Raw genomic sequence first — 20,907 nt, 5'->3', positions numbered from 1 at the left:
ATCGTGTTATCGGCCGAGCGGAAGGAGACGGTCGACTGTGTATAAAAACTGGGCGTGGCTTCAAACCAATTTCGCCCTTTTTCACAGAAAACAGTTATCGTCCTAGAATCTAAGCCTCTACCAAATTTCACAAGGATTGGTAAATTTTTGTTCGACTTATGGCATTAAAAGTATCCTAGACAAATTAAATGAAAAAGGGCGGAGCCACGCCCATTTTGAAATTTTCTTATATTTTTGTATTTTGTTGCACCATATCATTACTGGAGTTGAATGTTGACATAATTTACTTATATATTGTAAAGATATTAACTTTTCTTTTAAAATTTGAATTAAAAAAAATTTTTTTTTAAAAAGTGGGCGTGGCGATTTTGCTAATTTTTATTAAGCAGACATATAGTAATAAGAGTAACGTTCCTGCCAAATTTCATCATGATATCTTCAACGACTGCCAAATTACAGCTTGAAAAACTTCTAAATTACCTTCTTTTAAAAGTGGGCGGTGCCACGCCCATTGTCCAAAATTTTACTAGTTTTCTATTCTGCGTTATAAGTTCAACTCACCTACCAAGTTTCATCGCTTAAACCGTATTTGGTAGTGAATTATCGCACTTTTTCGATTTTTCGAAATTTTCGATATCGAAAAAGTGGGCGTGGTTATTGTCCGATATCGTTCATTTTAAATAGCGATCTGAGATGAGTGCCCAGGAACCTACATACCGAATTTCATCAAGATACCTCAAAATTTACTCAAGTTATCGTGTTAACGGACAGACGGACGGACGGACGGACATGGCTCAATCGAATTTTTTTTCGATAACTACTGATGATTTTGATATATGGAAGTCTATATCTATCTAGATTCCTTTATACCTGTACAACCAACCGTCATCCAATCAAAGTTAATATACTCTGTGAGCTCTGCTCAACTGAGTATAAAAACGAGAAAACATAAATAACAATCCAGTACAATATATATCACATGGTTTTTTTTATTAAATATACATACGTATATGTATGTATATATACGATAAATAGAGAAAAGATCCAAAAACAAAAACTCCAATTACAGTATATATAATTTTTTATTAAAAGTACATAAAAGATCGACAGAAATACACTAAAAAAGCCAAAAATGAATCAAAAACTTCATAACTAATATTAAGCGATGTGCAATGAATTTTATTAGCCTCATGAAACAGCGTTTAAAATTAATGATTTATTCTATTTGATATAGCTGATTGCAGATGGCGCCACATCAAATTCTAGGGCTAACCGCCTCCCTTGAACACCTTTGTCAAGATTTTCCAAGATCCGAACTTTGGTTTCCAAGGACAAAGTATGTTTTTTACGTTTATTTGGCATTTCAGCGAATTACTTCAACTTTTAAACAAATAATGCCAAACACGTATCGAATTTCACACAAAAACTAACAAAATAGGTACAGAGCCGCGACGAAAATACAACGACTACCGAGCGTAGCATGAATAAATTAGGGATTCCTCTTTTTATATCTATTTTGCAACAAAAAAACAAAATAAGCTCATAAATTAGAATTTTCGATTCTAATTTCAGATCGTGTAATGTATTGAAAAAGTTGATTCTAATTTCTGGACATTCTAATTACTGAAGGTTCTAATTTGAGAGCGACTACTGTACTAGTTTTATTTTTTTAATTTGTTTTTAGCAGAAAAAATTGTTTTTTTTTTAGCAAAAAGGAAAAAACTGGACAAAATTTTGAACTTTTTTGATTAATTTTTTTGTTTAAAATGAAAAGGGACTCTGGCTTTTTTTTTTTAATATTTCTCAAAAAAATAGTTTACCAAATTACTTTTCAGTAAATTTTTTCAATACTACTTACACGAAAAAAATTATCAAATCAAAACCTGCGCGAATTAACATGGAATGCCTGTTATACACATCAAAACAAATCAAGCGCCATTTGAGTCAGGCTGTATGCAAACGTCATACGCCCTTTTAATGGATTAAAAAAAACTTCTAAATGGGAAATATATGCCACAACTATGTAAGACAACAACAAAAAAGGGCGATGTGGCACTAAAAGTTGGCAACAAGAAAAATAATTATTGTAAGCAAACCAAAAAAAAAAAGAAAACAAATAAATAAATTAGCAAAATAAGTGTGGTCGGGCGCATATGGAATGCAAAATAATACCAACGATTAAATAGCAACAACACAAGGTGTGTCAGTTGGAGTCAGCAAATGCGCACACAGTGATGATGTTTCAACTGCTGACTTTGTGCGCTGCCGAAACAAATGCCACCAACGCCAAAGCTTGGGAGTGTTTGCTTGGCGGGCAAAGTTACATATAACATGCCGATTTGAGAAGGTACTTGCAATGCAAAAAATTACTTCGATGTTGCATGAAATTAAATTTGAAACTAAGGCGCAGAAAAATGAGCGCAGAAATAAATTGAAGAAAAAAAAACAAGCAAACAAAAAATTTCTGTGCTTGCGGCGACACCTTCACATCATTGGAGATGAGTAAAAATCTAAACTAAAAAACAGAAGAAAAAAAATTGGATAGTTTTTAGCAGACGCGCGCGAATTGTCAAGCGGTATCAGCAAAAAATACAAAAAAAAAAAAAACATATGCCATCGCAAACAGTAGCCTAATAACAATAACAATACACCGCACTGCACCAACAGCACCTCCAATGCAGCGTACGTGCAAAACTAATTTTAATTAGCTGCAAGCTAATGTGAACTGACTGACGTACTGTTTAGCGGGGTGAGTGAAGTGTGTGAATGGCGCGCTAGCTAGTAGCTCCTATGTGAGTGAATGAGTGGGTCGCCACTGATGATACAAATGAGACAACGACATAGTATTCACAACCAACTAACTAGCCAGTCAACTACCAGTCAACTACCAGTCAGTCAGAGGATCCCTCATCGCCCATGAATGAAATCACATAGAAAAAAAAACAAAGATTTTGAAATAGACACAATAAACAAAGAAAGAAGCTCTAAAAATTGCTTGCTATATAGCGTGAAAAATATTTGTTGCGTTGTTTTTGTTGTTATTGTTGCTAATGCATTTAAATGAGTGGGTGGTAGAGCGTATGGTGTTAGCGCACCACACACACACATACAACAGCACATATTGCGAAGTATGAGTGTGCGGGCGTGTTTTATTTAAATTAATTCGTGTGGTTATTAAGAAATTACTAGCTAATAATTTGTTGATGTAATATTCATATTAAGCAAAATAGTATTCGTGTAAATATAATAAATTTTTAAAAATAGATACTTACATGCATTGATTGGGTTTGTCGCAATGACCATGTTCACAGCCTTTCGTGCATTCAGCTGTAATGAGAGGGAAAATACGTTTATGAGTAATGGATTTGTAGATAGATAAATCAAAAAGGTTTTAGTAAGAAATTATTTGAAATTAAACTTAAATACAAATCTTAAAGAGTAGAAAAATGAATTCAGTAAACTTTTTTATTACCCTCCTCGTTTAACGTTTTTATTCTCCTACGCGTTTCGATACATTTTTGCGTCTTCATCAGGGAGTATGTATTAAAATCTCAACAATTACATAATCCAACAAAACAGAGTAACCTTGTATTTTTGAGAAAACGCACTACCTAATTATCTTTTTCGCTGAATATAATTATAGTCCAGAATGTCTGAGTTATTTTTTATTTGCACTGAAAGATTAAGGGGTCACAAGAGGCCTTTAGTCAGTTGTTTTTTTTTTTTTACCCCAGAAGTGTAAACTGCCTAATAAATGTTTAGCAACATGTTGCATCAACACGTAGCAACTACTTGCTGCCTTCCGGAAAAATGTAAAAAAGTGGCGGAAGAAGAAATAATAAGGTCTTCAAATGTTAGTATGAAATATTACTTATTTAATGAGGACTAATATTTCATTGGAATAAAAGCTTAAACACATCAGGATTCTATAAGGTGGCCGCAGTATACTTTGTTACAATTTTAACGTACTAATAAAAATTGGAAGTAAACGAGATGTGCTGAACTATGAGTTTGGTCAGAAAAATTTAACTGTCAATCGTAACCTTTCAGAAAATAACATGGTTAAATAACATGTTGCAAAATTGTTGGCTTAAGCGTTGTTACATCAACACTGTTGAGTTGTATAAAAAAAATATTTTTCAGATGACTTCAATCGAAATCTATTTACCAGAACAGCGTTTAGATCAAACAGGAATATAGTTGATGCAGCACGACACAGCCACCAATTTTTAGTTTGCTTTCGACAAAGAAACCGAATGTCGTGAAGAGGGGCAGCATTGCTAATAAAGCACTACTAAAAATTCAATGTTACTAAGTTCCGTTGAAGCGCCTGTTAATATTCCACACAACTTGGATTAAAAAACATACATATACATATTAGACTGGATCGATTTATTAACCGATATCGCGCCATCTATTTTTCGATGGGATTTGGGCTCAGGAAAAAAGGTTCCACTACGCATTCCCAAAAATATAATTTTCGAGCCTGCGAAAAAAAAATTGCTAAAGGGTCAATTTTTCGACCAAAACACTCTCCAAAACCCAAAAAATATATATATTTTTTTTTTCAAAAACACTGTTGTAAAAACGTTGGCGATCACAGTTTTTTGAAAAAAAAAAAAAAATATATATATATATATATATTGTAAAAAATTGTGTATAAAAGGCATAGCAACAAAAAAGATAATATAATAGCAATACACTGTGAAAATTACAGATTCTCAATTATTCTAAATGATTTTTCTGTAAAAAGAACAGATTTTCTGGGTCTATTCAGAAGAAGAGAAACTATAGGTAAAGTTGACAATATTTTGTAAAAATCAATTAAATTTAGTTTTTTTTTGTTAAAATAACTGGTTTCATTGGCCATTTCAACAGCGAAAAACTGCGAGAATTATGCAAAAGCATCAACTACTTTATTTTTATGACCATGGTGCTAAAGAAACCTCTGTCATATTAAAGCTTTCACTGTTATTCTAATGTTGACGGAAATCTGTTGTTTTAACAATTCTCGTCAATATTGTTATGTAATAATTTATCAGTGAAGAGCTTTTTCTTATATAAGATGATCATTTTTTTTTTATAGTTAAAACAGTTAATTCAGAATCAACAATTAAGTTGATTTACCAGCTATTTGGAATGTATAAAATTGACAGATATTTCGGTTGTATTGACACGTAATTCGATTGATTTCATAAGCTTTTTTCTTTCAATTAGATGGCGCTGGTGGTGTTTTGTCGCATTAATTTTACTCATATTTTTTTTTTTTTTGGTAAATATCTTTTTTTTTTCAGTACAACCCCCTGCCATTTTTTAATTTGAACCCATCAAAATTATACAAAACTGCCCTCTATGGCTTTCATTGTAAATTTTCCTCATAGTTGTCTTCCATAAAAGCTCGTTATTAACACTTCATTAGCCAAAGTAAAGGCAAGTGTTGTTCAAATATCTTCTAGCAAGGATCGTAAAACTTAACGTCCAGCCAAATAAAAAAAATTATCAATTTATTCCGCTGCATAGCATTTTACGTATGTGCATATTCTCATTACTTTTAGTGCCTTTGTTTTCACGTCACAAGTGTGAATTGTCTGTACTTCTATGACTTTTGCGACAAGACAATAAAAATCCAATTCCACATTAGTTACTGTCTGTTGCTTTATGCCTTTTCTGTTGAAAAATCAGACACAATGTTACACTAGATGGAAAACAACAACAGCAATGTATCATCAAAGTGATGAGTTTTCAAATAAAAAGAAGTTTTTAATACTTTTTTCAAAGCTTAATGACCAACTCCAATTGTTGCATACATTCACTGCGAATGAGAATGGAACATTTTTCTGAAATTCGTATTCTTCTATTGTTCCGAATCTTTAAAAGCTTTATTTGAAAGCAAAAGGCAATATGGAAAATCGTACTGGCACATGCGTGGCTTTACTAGTTGAAGCATCGCAAAAGGCAGGAGTTAAGATTCAAAATTCACACCTTCGCCGTACGGTATTATGTCGAAAATTATGCGCTAATTAGTTGCGAAGAGAAAATATATGTCGCGCTTTTCTATGCGCTGATTTTTTAGTTCCTAGCTAGGTTCACGTGAGAGAGTGACACACTTTTTCTTTTCGCAACTAATAAGCGACTTATACACAATAAAATTACGAGGGTGCTTGTAACTTCATGAACTTAGCGAATCATTCAAAAAAAAAAAAGCACTTGGAAAAACGCTAAAAACTCTTTCTCTTCGCAACTAATTAGCGCACAATTAGCGGCAAAATATCGACCCATTACTTTTTTGATTCGGCGAAGGTTCTTCGCTAACGTCGCATCCATGAATTCCATTGCCAGGAGAACAGCCTTGAAGAAATGTACCATTAACATTATTATTGGCCGCTTTTAACTGCGAGTGACTGTAGTATGCATGCTTCATTGAAACACAATATAAAACACCCAACTAATCGGTTATACACACATAAAAAATATTAGGAAAAATATTGCAGAGCATTGATGGGACATCAGCGTTGGCGTAGATGGTGTCGGCCGCTCACAACAGCTATGGAAAATAGAAAGTTGAATGCTAAAAGAAATATACTAACTAAAAATGCGAAGGTGTAGGTCGTCGACGTTGTCGTTGTCGCTCTCCAAAACAGATAGCGAGAGGTACCTTGCAATTAATATTTTCTTTTATTGCTTTCAAGTGTGTCTTTTTCTTATTGTTTGTTGCTAGTATTTCTTTTATAGCTTTACACAGGAGTAGAGGTGTTGCGAGGGTGTTGAAAAGCATTGACATCAGCGCATCAATAGCAACAACAATTGCATTGCAACTACTACAAAAGCTCAAACTATCAAATAATTTCCTAGCACACTCCGCTTGGCGTCTGGTATTGTTTTATTGCAGCATCTTCAATCGGCCAGTTTAACAACTTTTTAGTTTTAATTGTATGCGCGCATAGCATAGCACAGCATTTGGATGCATTTGCAATTGGCGCGCAGATACATCATCAATACAACATTTAGTTAGGCGCTTATGCTGTCTAGCGTCGCGGATCTGCATCTGCAGGTGTTTGACTTTTATAAAAAAAGATTTTTAGAAAAAAAATTGTTTGATGGGTTTTTTCTTTTGTACAACCAAAGTAGTCACATTGATATTTAAGTGTTTATGGTATATAGCATTTGTTGTAATTTGCATATTTGTTTGCTTTTCTCACATTAGAGTGTGGCTTATGTTTGTCTTCTTTGATTTCCTGTGGTGCAGATTATCAAAGTATCTGATAGTTGTGTATATTTTTATACTCTAATTTGTTTTTTATGACATGTAGTTTAGTACGGAATTTTAATGCTTATAGGTGTATATGTGGTATTCCATCCCATTTCGACCAATTTTGAACCCGACCCCTTTAGAATTGGCTGAAAGTTTTTCTTCTTTTTCTAGCTTACGAAAGACGTTTTTCAGAATTTTTTCAAATTTTTTCATCCAACTCAAAAAAAGTTATGAATTTTTAAAAAACACCGTTTTTGTTTTCAAAATGCTATAACTTTTTCAAAAATTGACCGTTTGGGATCTTTTTTAAAACAAATTTAAAAAAAAAAATCCCAAACGGTAAATTTTTGAAAAAGTTATAGCATTTTGAAAACAAAAACGGTGTCCAACTCAAAATAAGTTATGAATTAAAAAAAAAAAAAACGGTGTTTTTTTCAAAATGCTATAACTTTTTCAAAAATTGACCGTTTGGGATCTTTTTTTTTTAAATTTGTTTTTAAATGTACTTTTCGGAAAAAATAAAAACAAATTTTTAAAGTTTTTTTTTTTCAACTAAATAAAAAAAAAAAAAAATTGGCCCACTCCGGGATTAGTGGGGATGATTGCAGAATTGATTGAAGTTTTTTATGAGAAAAAAAATGGCGAAATTCGAAAAATCTCGAAAAACTGAAAAATTACAAAAAAAAAAAACTTAAAAAATTTGTTTGTATTTTTTCCGAAAAGTAAATTAAAAAAAAATTAAAAAAAAAAATCCCAAACGGTCAATTTTTGAAAAAGTTATAGCATTTTGAAAACAAAAACGGTGTTTTTTTAAAATTCATAACTTTTTTTGAGTTGGATGAAAAAATTTGAAAAAATTCTGAAAAACGTCTTTCGTAAGCTAGAAAAAGAAGAAAAACTTTCAGCCAATTCTAAAGGGGTTGGGTTCAAAATTGGTCGAAATGGGATGGAATACCCCATATATATATAAGTACAAAATGTACATTTGTATCTGATATATACTTTTTTGTTTTTCTTTTTTCATTAATGTTATTTATTTATTTGCATAATTGATTGCAGTTAAATGAGATTTCTGGTGTTTTAGGAACAACATGTTGTTTTAGCTTTATTTTATTGTTTGTATGAGATCTCGGCGGCCATCGTGGTGTGATGGTACCGTGCTCCGCCTGCCACACCGTATGCCCTGGGTTCGCACCCCGGGCAAGTCCGAGTGTATTTCTGCCATGAACAGCTTCCAGTGAAAACTCATCTGCCTTGCAGATGCCGTTCGGAGTCGGCATAAAACATGTAGGTCCCGTCCGGCCAATTTGTAGGGAAAGTCATGAGGAGCACGACGCAAATTGGAAGAGAAGCTCGGCCTTAGATCTCTTCGGAGGTTATCGCGCCTTACATTATTATTTTTTTTTTATTTATGAGATCTCAGTTTTATTTGGTGTATTTCAACGTAAAAATATATATTTTTTCTTCTGTTTTGTACATTTTCATTTACAATGCAGCATGTTATTTATTCAGATTTTGATGTCATTTGTTGTATTTTAATGTCTATGTAAAACTTGATTTTCTCACTTTTTAAATTGTGCCTGAATTGCTGAGTAAAACATGCTGTTTCTCACTTTTTACACATTTTGATTTAACGAGGTTTTAATCACATTGCAAATACATGTTTAATAAAGCAGTGTTATAAATCCAATGCCAATGATCAAGTTCTGTTGAACGCGCCCTAAATTTTTCCACACAATGTGGAATTAAAAGCACATATTATGTGTGTACCTTAAACTTTGGAAAAGCAGCAAAAGAGCAAAAGTTAGAGACAAATTACAAAGCGTTCAGCAGAGTATTCAAACGTCTAACTGAATAGAGGTATCTGCCTGAACACACATATGAATACAGGTGCATTCGAGTTCAAAGTTGAGCACCCGAAAAGCTATATGATGAAGTAGTGAAATTGAGAAGCATGCCCTAGTAACCATCGCCGTGTACAAACTTTGTAACTCTTTTTCTAATATCAATAGCTAAAAATTTGTGCTTTAGACTGTACCGAAAGATATAACGCTAGCATAATCAACAAATTGGCTTTGTTGTCGTGGAATTAACAGACATTCACTGAAATTAATTAATTCAACCTAGTTTTTCGTCAAAGCAACAAATTTGTTTAGTAATTTATAAAGAAGAGCAACTGCTGAACTGAACTTAACAATATACTGTAAGAATGACAGATCCTTTTCTGTCAAAAGAACATGATTTCATTGGTAATTTCAACAGCGATCAAATGTCAATATTATGCATATACATCATCTAATTTTAAAGAGAAACTAATTTGAAAGTGAAATCAACTTAAAGAGGGTTGTCACTGAGTCCGCACTATCTCAATTAAATATTTGCGGAATTGTTTTAGGGATCATTTTAGGACTTTTTTTGATTATTTTGGAAATTTTTCGTTAGTAATCCAGGATTCTTGCTGGAGTTAATGCGGAAATATTTCCGGCTCAACTCGAGGTAGCTTTTGTGGTAATTTGCGGACTGATTTTGTCATTGTTTTAAAGATTATCTCAAGATCATTCAGGAACTGACTGGACTGCTGTCGCAATAATTTTTGCATTATTTCAAGATCATTGGCTTTATTTCCAGGTTATTTTGGAAATGGTTCGTGATCAGTTCGGCAGTATTTGCAGGTTATTGTAGAAATGTTTCGTGAAAATTACATAATTGTTTCAAGAGCCAATTCGAAACAGTTTTAGGATTAATTCGGAATTGTTCCTCTGATAATTTCGGGACTATTTCCAGAACATTTTCGATATGTTTTGATCATTTCAGGAATCACTTCGGCACTGTTTCAGGATCAATTGGGGACCATTTAATGATCGATCATTTTCTGATTTAATGGATAATAGCGGAATAGTTTCAAGGATTATTTTAGGACCACCTCAAGATCATTTGGCCCTTTTTTTTTTAAATGTTTCCTGATAATTCCCGGGCCGTTGTAGGGGTAATTTAAGAACTATTTCAACTCGGGATATTTTTTGGGCATTTTCGATATTGCGCCGTGTTCAAATCAGGAACATTTTAGGATAAATCGGGAACTGATGTATATTGGAACGATTTTCCGTCATCCCTTGTCAAATTTGGTTTTGATACAACCCGGTTTCGGCGTTGTGCCATCATCAGTGTCGATTCCAATATATATATATATATATATATATATTATATGTACCAAAATTTATCAAATCAAAGTACCAACACAAAAATATGTTACAAAGTTGAAAATTTATTAATACACAAATATATTTCATCATAAACATGTATGTTTATAATTAAATCTACAACTATCGCTAACCAAATTCTCACACCTCTACTGCACACTCGCAGCTAAAGAATTTTTCTTAGCATAGCACAGACACACACACAGACAGACAATTTCCTTTGCAAAGCTAAATATTCAATGACGTGTAAAAGCAAGAAGGTAGCTAGCGCTAAAAAAGCCCTAAAAATAAATATACAACAACAACAAAAATAACCATCGATACCAATACTGATCATGGTATGTTTGCAGAAAAAAGGAAACACAGAAAATGAAATAATCTCATGGTCAAAATAAAAAGCGCGATTCCCAAGCCTTTAAGACAATCAAACAAACTCCAGTCAGTTAGACGACGAGTTGGTGAGTCGATCGATCTGTAGACGATCAGCCAGCCAGCCGGCCGGCGTAGTAACCAGTTAAAGAGGCGACTAACTTCTTGTGAGCGCTAAATACATAGTATTGTACGATGATGCCAAATTTGTATATGTGTTTAGATATGTATGTTTGTCTGCGCGGTGGCCTCTGTTGCAAGCACCAGCAACCAAAAGCACAGAAATATACGGTAACCATGTTTTTGCAAAGTAAAAGAAAAAGGTGAAAAAACTTAAGAATTGATTACAGACAGGGTGTAAGAGGGCGCACAGCAATAAATATGGAAGTTTTGTAGGTAAACATACACCCATACACAGCTCGAAATGTTGCGTCACTGCTCACAACCCGTCGCTGCACTCGCTCACTTTCATACCAAAAGGGCTCGTTTGTCGTAAATCATGAATTACCTACGCGTCGTTTGACTTTGAAAATTCATAGCATTTGTAGCGGAGAGGGAGCAGATCACAAATAGGAACACAGACAACCCACAATTCATTCAAGAGCACCACACAAAGCAAACCTAAAGGATGCGCTAAGCTGAAACAGAAGAAAACAAACGAAAAATCGTGAAAAAGAAGAGTATTTCATGAACGTGAATTCTCGTGAAATCTGCGGAATTTTCGTTGTCGCAGCCACAAACAGAGTACCGAGATCATTCCTTGCTTTGCTATTGATACATTAAAGGGGGCGAATTAATAGTAAAAACCGACAATAGCATTGATTCGCAATTCGATGGCAGCAAAGCACAGTACAGTAAAGCTTGTACGGATGGACGCAAGAGTTGTTTTTTTTTTCAGAGGTGAAAGCATCGAAGTTTCAAATTGTCAGTGTGGTACTTTAACCTGCACTTAAGTTCCTACTGTATAAGTAACCTCCCGGTACTACCGTCCATTATTTCGTTGGCAGAAACGGACGCTCGTTTTAGTTAGTAGCTGCTTCAAAGACCACGTTTACTAGTTTTGTTTCTAAAGACGTACTTCACACACTAGCAAGTTGTTATGTGGATTCGAAGTACTTTTTTCGAGTTCACGAAAAGTGAACAAAGCATTCGACGTCTATGCATCATCTTGCCTATGGCGATCGGGACGTAGGCATACCCTCAAATTGTATTCCGATATTTAGAATGAAACTTGGAGACCGTTTATCCGAGTCTTTATTGTATACAGATAGTTACACTGTTTCTTTTCGATTGGCTCCTACAGTCTATATTTTTTTGAGCCACACCAAAGTTTGCGTCTTTCCTTGAGCAGGCCAAAGTATACTGGACTGCGGGTGCGAAACAGTAAAATTGCTAAAAAATCACAAAAACGTGCGCGCATATTCTTTTTCGTTTTTTTCCCCTGACTTTGGCTAACCAAGAGACTTAAGTCAAAAAATAAAAGCATTTGTTTAGCCTACTCTGCCGCTGATAGATTCCTACCTTCCTTTGGCTTGACTGCGAATATACACTAACCATATGTATGTACTGAGATTTTCCAATGAAATACGCGCATTCGCTTTTTAATTTTCCTCACCCATTTCAACTAGTAGACGCTGTTGTTCATCGCCTTGCTGCGCCCTCTTTGAAGCTTCAAGGCAAGTGCTTAAAGGAAATAATGCATAATATTGTAGAGCAATTGGCATTATAAGTTCTTAAGTGGTTGGACCAAAAAAAAAACCAAAGTAACAGAAACGTACATAGTTACATCCAACTTTATAAGGCCAAAACATGGTCAGCGTTTGGCAGGCGGTTGATTTAGCACTGAAGTTCGCTTGAAGTTAATGTGCAAGGACGACGAAGACCGGGCGCGCTCTGTGTGGCTTAGCAATTTCTGCATCTGAAAGTGAATATATATATGGTTAGCTAAGCGCACACTAAAGAATCGCATGTATGCCTCAAGGTATGCTGATGTTAAGAGTATGCGATGAGAGAGAGATGCGCAGTAAAAGCAAGAAGTTTGGCGTTGGGTTGCGGCTTGAAAGGGAATCCCAGTTGGTAGTTACCTTATAAGTGTGCAGTAGTGTTGATTCATGGTTATGTATGAGTATATAAGTGATCTGGCAGCGCACAAGTTCACACGCCCGCAAGGACTTTCATACATATACACTTTTACATATATGTAATACGCGCAATACATTATTGTTAATGTGGCAAATGCAATGACTGAGATTACATATTACAAAATTGCTTTTGATACTATTTTACTTTTTCCCAACATAAGCACTTTCACTGTGTGAATGCCAGCACTACTAGCATCAGTATGTTTATTTGACTACATATTTATGTAGATATTTGTAGTATTTACAGCTTAAAATGGTAATGGGTTGTCAGCTGCTTTTGCGGGAATAACGATCTCACAGCTAAACTATTTGATCAGTTTAAAAAAAAAATGGTGGGAAACTTTGAATTTATAAGATAATTCTACAGAAGTGAGAATATGGCTCAGTTATTTCAAAGTCTGAAATTAAATGCGTGAAAGCTCAGCAAAAAGTTCAAATCTTCAGAAAAAGTTTAAATAGAAAGATTTCGAAAAACCAAATGAGCTTGAAAAATTAATCTCTTAACAATATTATGGCCTTTAATTTGATTGATTTGACTGAATAAGGAGCTAAAGCTTCGAGCTTTTTATATAAGCTTAAAGCTTCTTCGCAGTTTAAGAAAACAAATTATTCAAGGCTTGGCACTTTGGTTTGATAAGATAATCCTTTGGAAGTAGGAACATAGCTTAACTATTTGAAAGCTCTAGAGCGCCATGTAATTAAATGCGTACAAGCTTAGCAAAAAGTTTTAAGCTTTAGGAAAAGTTGAAATAGATAGAATTGGGAAAACGAAATAGCTTGGCACAAAATCATATAAAAATATGATGCTATAGTTTCAATAAATTATTTAAACAAGAAAGCTAAAGCTTCGGGCCTTTTAAAAGCTTTAAAAAGCGAGTTTAAGAAATAATGGTATAACATTCTTAAGGCGCTCAATTTGATTTCATTAATTTTAATCTTATAACTTCAAACTTTATACCATAAGTTTGAAGCTTTATGATACCTTATTCGAGGAAAGCTTTTTTGAATTTTTGCGAGTTTTATATAATATTTGTTCAATGATCACGTTTCTAAATTAGGTAATTAAAATATTTGAATAGATATGAAGGAAAAATATTAACTAAGAGGAGCTGGTTGAGTTATTCAAACAACTGGAAAAGCACACGACCTGTAAAAAACTAGGAACATTGTAAATAACATTGCAACAACTTTACCTAAAAGCTTAAAGTATAATGCAAAAAAAGCTAAAGCAGCGAGATAAAAGCACAGAAGTCATATAAAAATTGCCAAAGCGCATAGTTTGAAGAATATTGGATACCAATACTTTTATTTTGTAGGAAAAGCTTCAGCGAAAAGCTAAAAGCTGCATGATGGATTTATTTTGTTAAAAAAAAAATGGAGCAAAACTAAGTACAAACGGAAATGTACAGAAAGTTGCTAAACGAAGTATGTATGTGTGTGTATAGACAGAAGGATAAGTATCAGTAAAAATCTTTAAGGTTTTTAGCTATATAAAAGCTATCAGTAAAGCGCGAATAGATCGGTTCACTATATAAAAACAAGGGAAAATCTTAGGGAAAATCGAAAGCTTTAAAGCTATCGAAACATTTTTCGAAACATATAAATGACTTCGTGTGCTTTATTTTTGGTGTTGTGCTTAATAAAACGATGCAATAGAACGTAATTTTTTTCAATAGAAAAATTTAGCTTAAAGCTTGAAAAGCTTAATAGGCTTGAACTTTCTGTAAGAAGGCGAAGCTTACGAAATGTATTAAAAAAGTTCCAACTAAAATTAGAGAATTATGCAGTGCTGTAAAAAACGAAGTTCAATTAGCAATATTATTTATTTATGTATATTTTAACCTACGCAGACCTATTGCGTTGAGTGCAAATAAAAATAAAGATTATTCCACCTTTCAGCTCGACGTGTCGCTGAAAGGTGGAATAATCTTTATTTTTATTTGCACCCAACACAATATATATGCGTAGCTCAAAATATACATAAATATTATTCAAACAGATCGGAAGAAAATTATATAGCAATATTATTGTTGTAGTACAAATTTAAGGCATCATAAATCACAAATATAAAACAGCATCAAAAGCTCTAGACAAAAGTTTGTACCACAAGTCTTTTTTTCACAAATCACGAAAGCTAAATTTGGAGCAAAATCATCAGATGCGAAAGAAGCCATCACATTAGAAGGTACAAGCATTACAAACAGCAAAAAAAACATCACGCATGCGCAGACACAATAAACTATGACAGCGTAAAGTAGACAGCTACAGGTGATGGGAAAAATAAAAATTTAACAAAAGAAACAAGAATATATATTTGCAATTGCAAAAATCAAACAAATTAAACAAACCAAAACATGTGATTATTTATTTATACTCTTTTTTTTTATAAAAGAACTCAAACACCTTAAGTAGATTTTTGAGTAGCCATTGACATATTCGAAAAAACAAATATTTAAAATTTGAGGTGGTTAATATTAAAAAAAGGTAGTTACAGCGCACTTCTATGCCGATCAAAGCTATTGCTCGACCAAAATATTTATCATTATCATATGAAAATTGCAGCTTAAAAAACAATACGAGCAGAATTTTTTCAACTCATTCTTAGTCATATTATTGGAAATCACTTGACTGTCAAATCATATGCGATGATTTTACATAAAAACTATATATGCCACAAGAAAAAAGGTGAACGGCATACTTAATTATTGTATAATAATAGACAGATGAGGTAAAAATAACAAAATAAAAAAGGTCTAAACCATTTGCAACCAATACCATGCCTCTCGTATGAACCTAAGCAAACAGTTAAATTAAAGTGTAATTAGTGTCTCAATCACGATCAGCATATGATCGTTATACGATCGAGCGGCAGTAAACTGAAGCGCATGCAACACACAAGTGTCAGAAGTACGTAATAAGTGTGAGCTGGTGTTGACATTGATTTTTAATACAGTTTTTTGTTTTTGTTCTAAAATTCTTAAGTACAGCAGCCACAGCTTGTGACGAAGTAAAGGTACGTGATCAGTGATTTTTTTGTTGCTGTGAGATTTTTATAATTTTTAGTTATGTTTATTTTTGTTTTTTCCTTTTATGTAAATTATTATTAAAACCAATGAGTGAATATAATTTCATTTGTCATCGCTTACTTTGAAGGTTATAATTATGTGTGTTATTATTTGCCGCAGGCAATGATCGTGGTGTTGTTCCTGGCGTTGTCGAGCAAAAACAATAAATTGAAAACTCAAACTTTTTTTTAGGAAAAAAATAGAGCGTCAAATATATTGTAGAAAACTCGAAAAAGTATTAGTTAACGCATAATTTGTTGATTTATAATGAATAACGTTTTTGTAAAATTTTAAGATAGGTGAGAGTCGGATGGAATGTGAGATTCATAGAAAACTACCTCTGATAGTGACCTCACATACCCAATACAATAACAATAATCTACAAGCGAGATTTGCACATGATCGACCAAGCGGGAAAGGTGTGGGCCCAAGCGCGCGGATGTAAAGGGTCGAAGAAAATTTGTACGTCTTACGACCTTAGAATAACAAAGTGCTATCATTAAAAAAAGAATACTGTATACTCATGACGGGTATTCTGACTGGACACAGCCTTCTGGCGTCACAGGCCTTTACATTAGACTTGCTCGGTGATAGGAGATGTAGAAAGTGCGGGTTGGAAGAGGAAAGAGCTCGTTTTGTGGTCGTGCCCTGCGCTTGAAAGGCTAAGACACCAAGCAGCAAGTGGCATAGGTTCTAGAAAGCTTCTAGTATTTTACAAGAGGATGGAGCTATTTTATAACCTAGGTCCTGGTTTTTGATAGGGTTTTTCAGTTTGGTCGTTAAACAAACTTACGTTAACACTACGGGCTCATTCAGAACTTGTGAGGCCCTCACGGACAGGCCAATTCAACAAAACCTAATTTACAAGCACAAATGGTGGGACTAACTAGCACAAGAATTTCTTTTGCTAATGTATTTCGCTAAAAAGGTTCCCAAAAATATATCTTTAATAGTAAGACTAAGGCTAAGAAAGTCACTAGGAAGTCACTACTTACAGCACCTATTTTTAACTGAATTACACTGATATCCCAGCCGGGATTCAGAGGGTTGCCAGCACGAATTATATATTCTTGTCAATCTTACTACCCGTGACGAATCACGTTTAGCAAGCGCAGCTCTATCCATCTCAAGTCCTTACGGTTATATCAAATCGTTCAGGCGGGCTATATCCCGGAACATAACGTATTAATAACCGGCAAATGATTATCAACATCGATAAAACTCCCCATCGCTACAAGAAGAAGTAGATTTGTATCAATCGTCCATTGAGAAATACATATGTTCCGAAATCCAGCTGATCTAAGTTAATACCCCGTTGTTTTATTTCATTTCAGCCGAAAATCAAATATTTTTTATGGAACACAAAGTAGTATTTTAATACAACAACAAACGTTTTATTGTCAAACAAATATGCCTGTACCTTAAGCAAAAACTTGAGCAAAGAAATCGATCTATCCGAAACGAAACTCGATTCATTATGTGCTTATTTTTGTTTGGTATTCCAACTCCTTGTTGGCATAAAACATTTTTTTCACTACTCCACATTTTGGGGAGAGGCTGGTAGTTAGGTTATTTTGATGCAGCACCAATAATAACATATACAACAACGAAAAATAACCGCAAAAGGGAGCAACAACAACAACAAAATATAGCATACTGCGATCAAGACAAGATACATAACACGCTATGCTGCTGTCGCCGCCACAATGAGGTAAAACGCAAGACGACGATGAGATATGGTAGGCAAAGGTAGTGACTGAGCCTAAGAAGAAAAATCTTCCCACGCCACAGTTTGGGCACAGAACTGAAAGACAGACGAAGAGTAATATTCAAGGTACAATTTTGAGCATTCACGAGAGGATAGAGATGTGTGTGTGTGTACGTATAAGAAAAGAAGGATGAGTAAAAGGATAGCAGAGAATCATCCAGCCAAATTAAATGTTTTATTATTTTTTGTTTTTTTGCGTTTGGGCATATGGAGCAAAACATTAAGTATGAGTAGCAGTCAGCTACTATAAAAATGGCAAGCAAGGAAAGCAGACAGTAGTAAGTACTTGGTGCAGTTACTTTAGAAACCCTTTTATGTTGCTACTTCGGAGGCAGCAGCTTTGTTGCTAAGTATGAGTAAAGGCTAGAGATGAGCATAGGTTATTTAGATCTTTAGCAGTTATGCTTCCAAATAAGTTTTATTGTTGAAGTTCAATTGAGTTAGTTCTTATCTTATATTCAAATCTCAAACTCTAGTTCTCGGATGCAGTTAAAAAATCTTTGATAGCGTTCTCGAACTAAAATTGTACATTTTGACAACAGAATTTTCTAAAAACACAAAATAGTTAAAAGAGATTAACAACATATTTCTTTTGGCAACTAATTAGAGACCAATGAGCTACAAAACACTAGCCAAGTCGCGCTTCAACATGACATGAACTTGACTAAGCACACCAAAAAAGCACATAGAAAAGCCCGACAAATTTTTTCTCTTCGCAACTAATTAGCACATAATTTGCGACAAAATACCGACCTATTAATTTTTTGCTCCGCCGAAATTGTTTCGCCCACTTCACGTTCATGAAGCAAATTCTAATTACACAAAATGAGTACGTTCGGTGCCCAGACAAGCATATGATTTTCTTTAAAGCTGATTTTGGGAGCAGAGCTTAAAGTTTGAATATAAAAATCGTTATTAAAGACTTAGTTCAGCGCTCATCTCTAATAAGTGCAAAATACCTGTGATACCACTACTACTTCCACGCTCTATAAAGGAGCAACGAAGGTAGGTGGTTTGCCAAGCAAAAACGCACAAGCAGATAAGTAGCAAGTGAATGCATGCGGCTATAGCAAATCGTTTGCGCATGTGTATTCGACTCAAAATTTAAAGACCCTTCAATCGCACACATACATATAAACACAAAAACGACATTACTTCATAACGTTTCTGTGCTTCCTTTTTTGCTATACGAAATTTTTATTTTTTCTTTTTTCATTGTACGCTCTTTGCCAAGCGGATGTTGATTACACCTTGAATTTTGTGGTAAAAATATACCAATTTTTTGTATTTGCTTGCAAATTTCATGCGTTTCCTTTTTTATGATAAACATACATACAAAAGTAGTACATACATATGTGTGGAAGTTTGTTGTTATGTTGTCATTCTGCAAGTGTTGTTTTTTTTCAATTTGTTTTTTGTTTTCATTTAGATATGCGTTGCCAAACAATCGACAAAATACCTGAAGAAGTTGTACAAAAAAAAAAAAAAATATGCACAAACAGCAACAAATAAAAAATTGGTAGTGTATTAGCGCTGCCAAAAAATACAGCTGCTGCTTGATAGCACCGGTTTTTCAGAAGCAGCAGTACTTTTTTCTCCCATACAAGGCCCAACATAATCGAGTAAATGGCCTTAAATTAAAGTACTTTCGCATAGTATTTGAGATACGTATTGGGTACAATTTGCCAAAATATAAAAATTAATAACAGGAAGAAAGCAAAAAAAGAGGAAAAATATAAATAACTTTGGTTCGGCAGGTCATTGTTTTTTGCAGCTATAAGCAGCATTAGCTCAAGGGTAAATGAAAGCTAGAAGCTCTTCTGAGGAGTAGCAAAGTAGTTGAATTGGGCGACGAGTAAAGCAGAGAGCGAATTGCACTAGTAGGCAGTGGTGGAAGATCAGCGACTACCGCTTGTCGAGTTCATAAGTAAGTGGACAGACAAGTGTTTTAAGCAAGAAAGGAAATAAGCTATTTGTCGAATGAATGAATTGAGCGTATTATGCGTGCCACATTGAATAAATGCATGAATGAATAAAATATGCAATTTTTTCAAGTGCGTAAAGGGAACTCCTAAATGAGGCAACATACAAGTTTTGATATCAAGCTAAAGCAGGTAAATAAATCGTCAACGAAATTTTGAAAAATGTTGAAGAAAAGACGAATGTTGCATGATAAGAGGTAATAAAATCGATTAGAAGCAAAACATAAATTGTTTGAATAGTTTTTTGAAAAATAATACTTTTGAAGTTTTAACCAATTTGTGAGAGCTACAAAAAATTTCTGTAGGAAATTCATAAAATTAAATTAAACAAGTAAGGAAGGCTAAGTTTGGGTGTAACCGAACATTACATACTCAGCTGAGAGCTTTGGAGACAAAATCAGAGAAAATCACCTTGTAGGAAAATTAATATAGGGTAACCCTGGAATGTGTTTGTATGACATTGGTATCAAATGGAAGGTAATAAAGAGTATTTTAAAAGGGAGTGGACCAGGGGTGACTCTATAATGTGTTTGTACGATATGGGTATCAAATTAAAGGTATTTATGGGGGTTTTAAAAGGAAGTAGCCCTTAGTTGTATATGTGAAGGCGTTTTCGAGATATCGGACCAGGGTGACCCAGAACATCATCTGTCGGGTACCACTAATTTATTTATATATGTAATATCACGAACAGTATTCCTGTCATGATTCGAAGGTCTTTGGATTTCGCCCTGTAGAACGTTTTCATTTACTTCTACTTAATATGGTAGATGTCACACCCATTTTACAAAGTTTTTTCTAATGTTATATTTTGCGTCAAAAAACCAATCCAATCACCATGTTTCATCCCTTTTTTCGTATTTGGTTTGTAATTATGGCATTTTTTTTAATTTTTCGAAATTTTCGATATCGAAAAAGTGGGCGTGGTCATAGTCGGATTTCGCCCATTTTTAATACTAAGATAAAGTGAGTTCAGATAAGTACGTGAACTAAGTTTAGTAAAGATATATCGATTTTTGGTAAAGTTATCGTGTTAACGGCCGAGCGGAAGGACAGACGGTCGACTGTGTATAAAAACTGGGCGTGGCTTCAACCGATTTCGCCCATTTTCACAGACAACAGTTATCGTC

At 34.1% G+C, this 20,907-nt stretch overlaps 1 protein-coding gene across 1 annotated transcript in view; it reads right to left on the bottom strand.

Moving 5' to 3' along the window:
• Delta (neurogenic locus protein delta) overlaps positions 1-20,907 on the bottom strand; it is a 135,987-nt gene that overhangs the window by 28,340 nt on the left and 86,740 nt on the right. Inside the window, exon 5 of the mRNA XM_067758299.1 lies at positions 3,273-3,327. Within this exon, the coding sequence (XP_067614400.1) occupies positions 3,273-3,327 (55 nt within the window). The remainder of the gene's footprint in view (positions 1-3,272; positions 3,328-20,907) is intronic.

This window comes from Eurosta solidaginis, chromosome 1 (genome assembly GCF_040869045.1).
Source record: "Eurosta solidaginis isolate ZX-2024a chromosome 1, ASM4086904v1, whole genome shotgun sequence".
Taxonomy (NCBI): Eukaryota; Metazoa; Arthropoda; class Insecta; order Diptera; family Tephritidae; genus Eurosta; species Eurosta solidaginis.
This window is presented reverse-complemented; position numbering and strand designations above follow the sequence as displayed.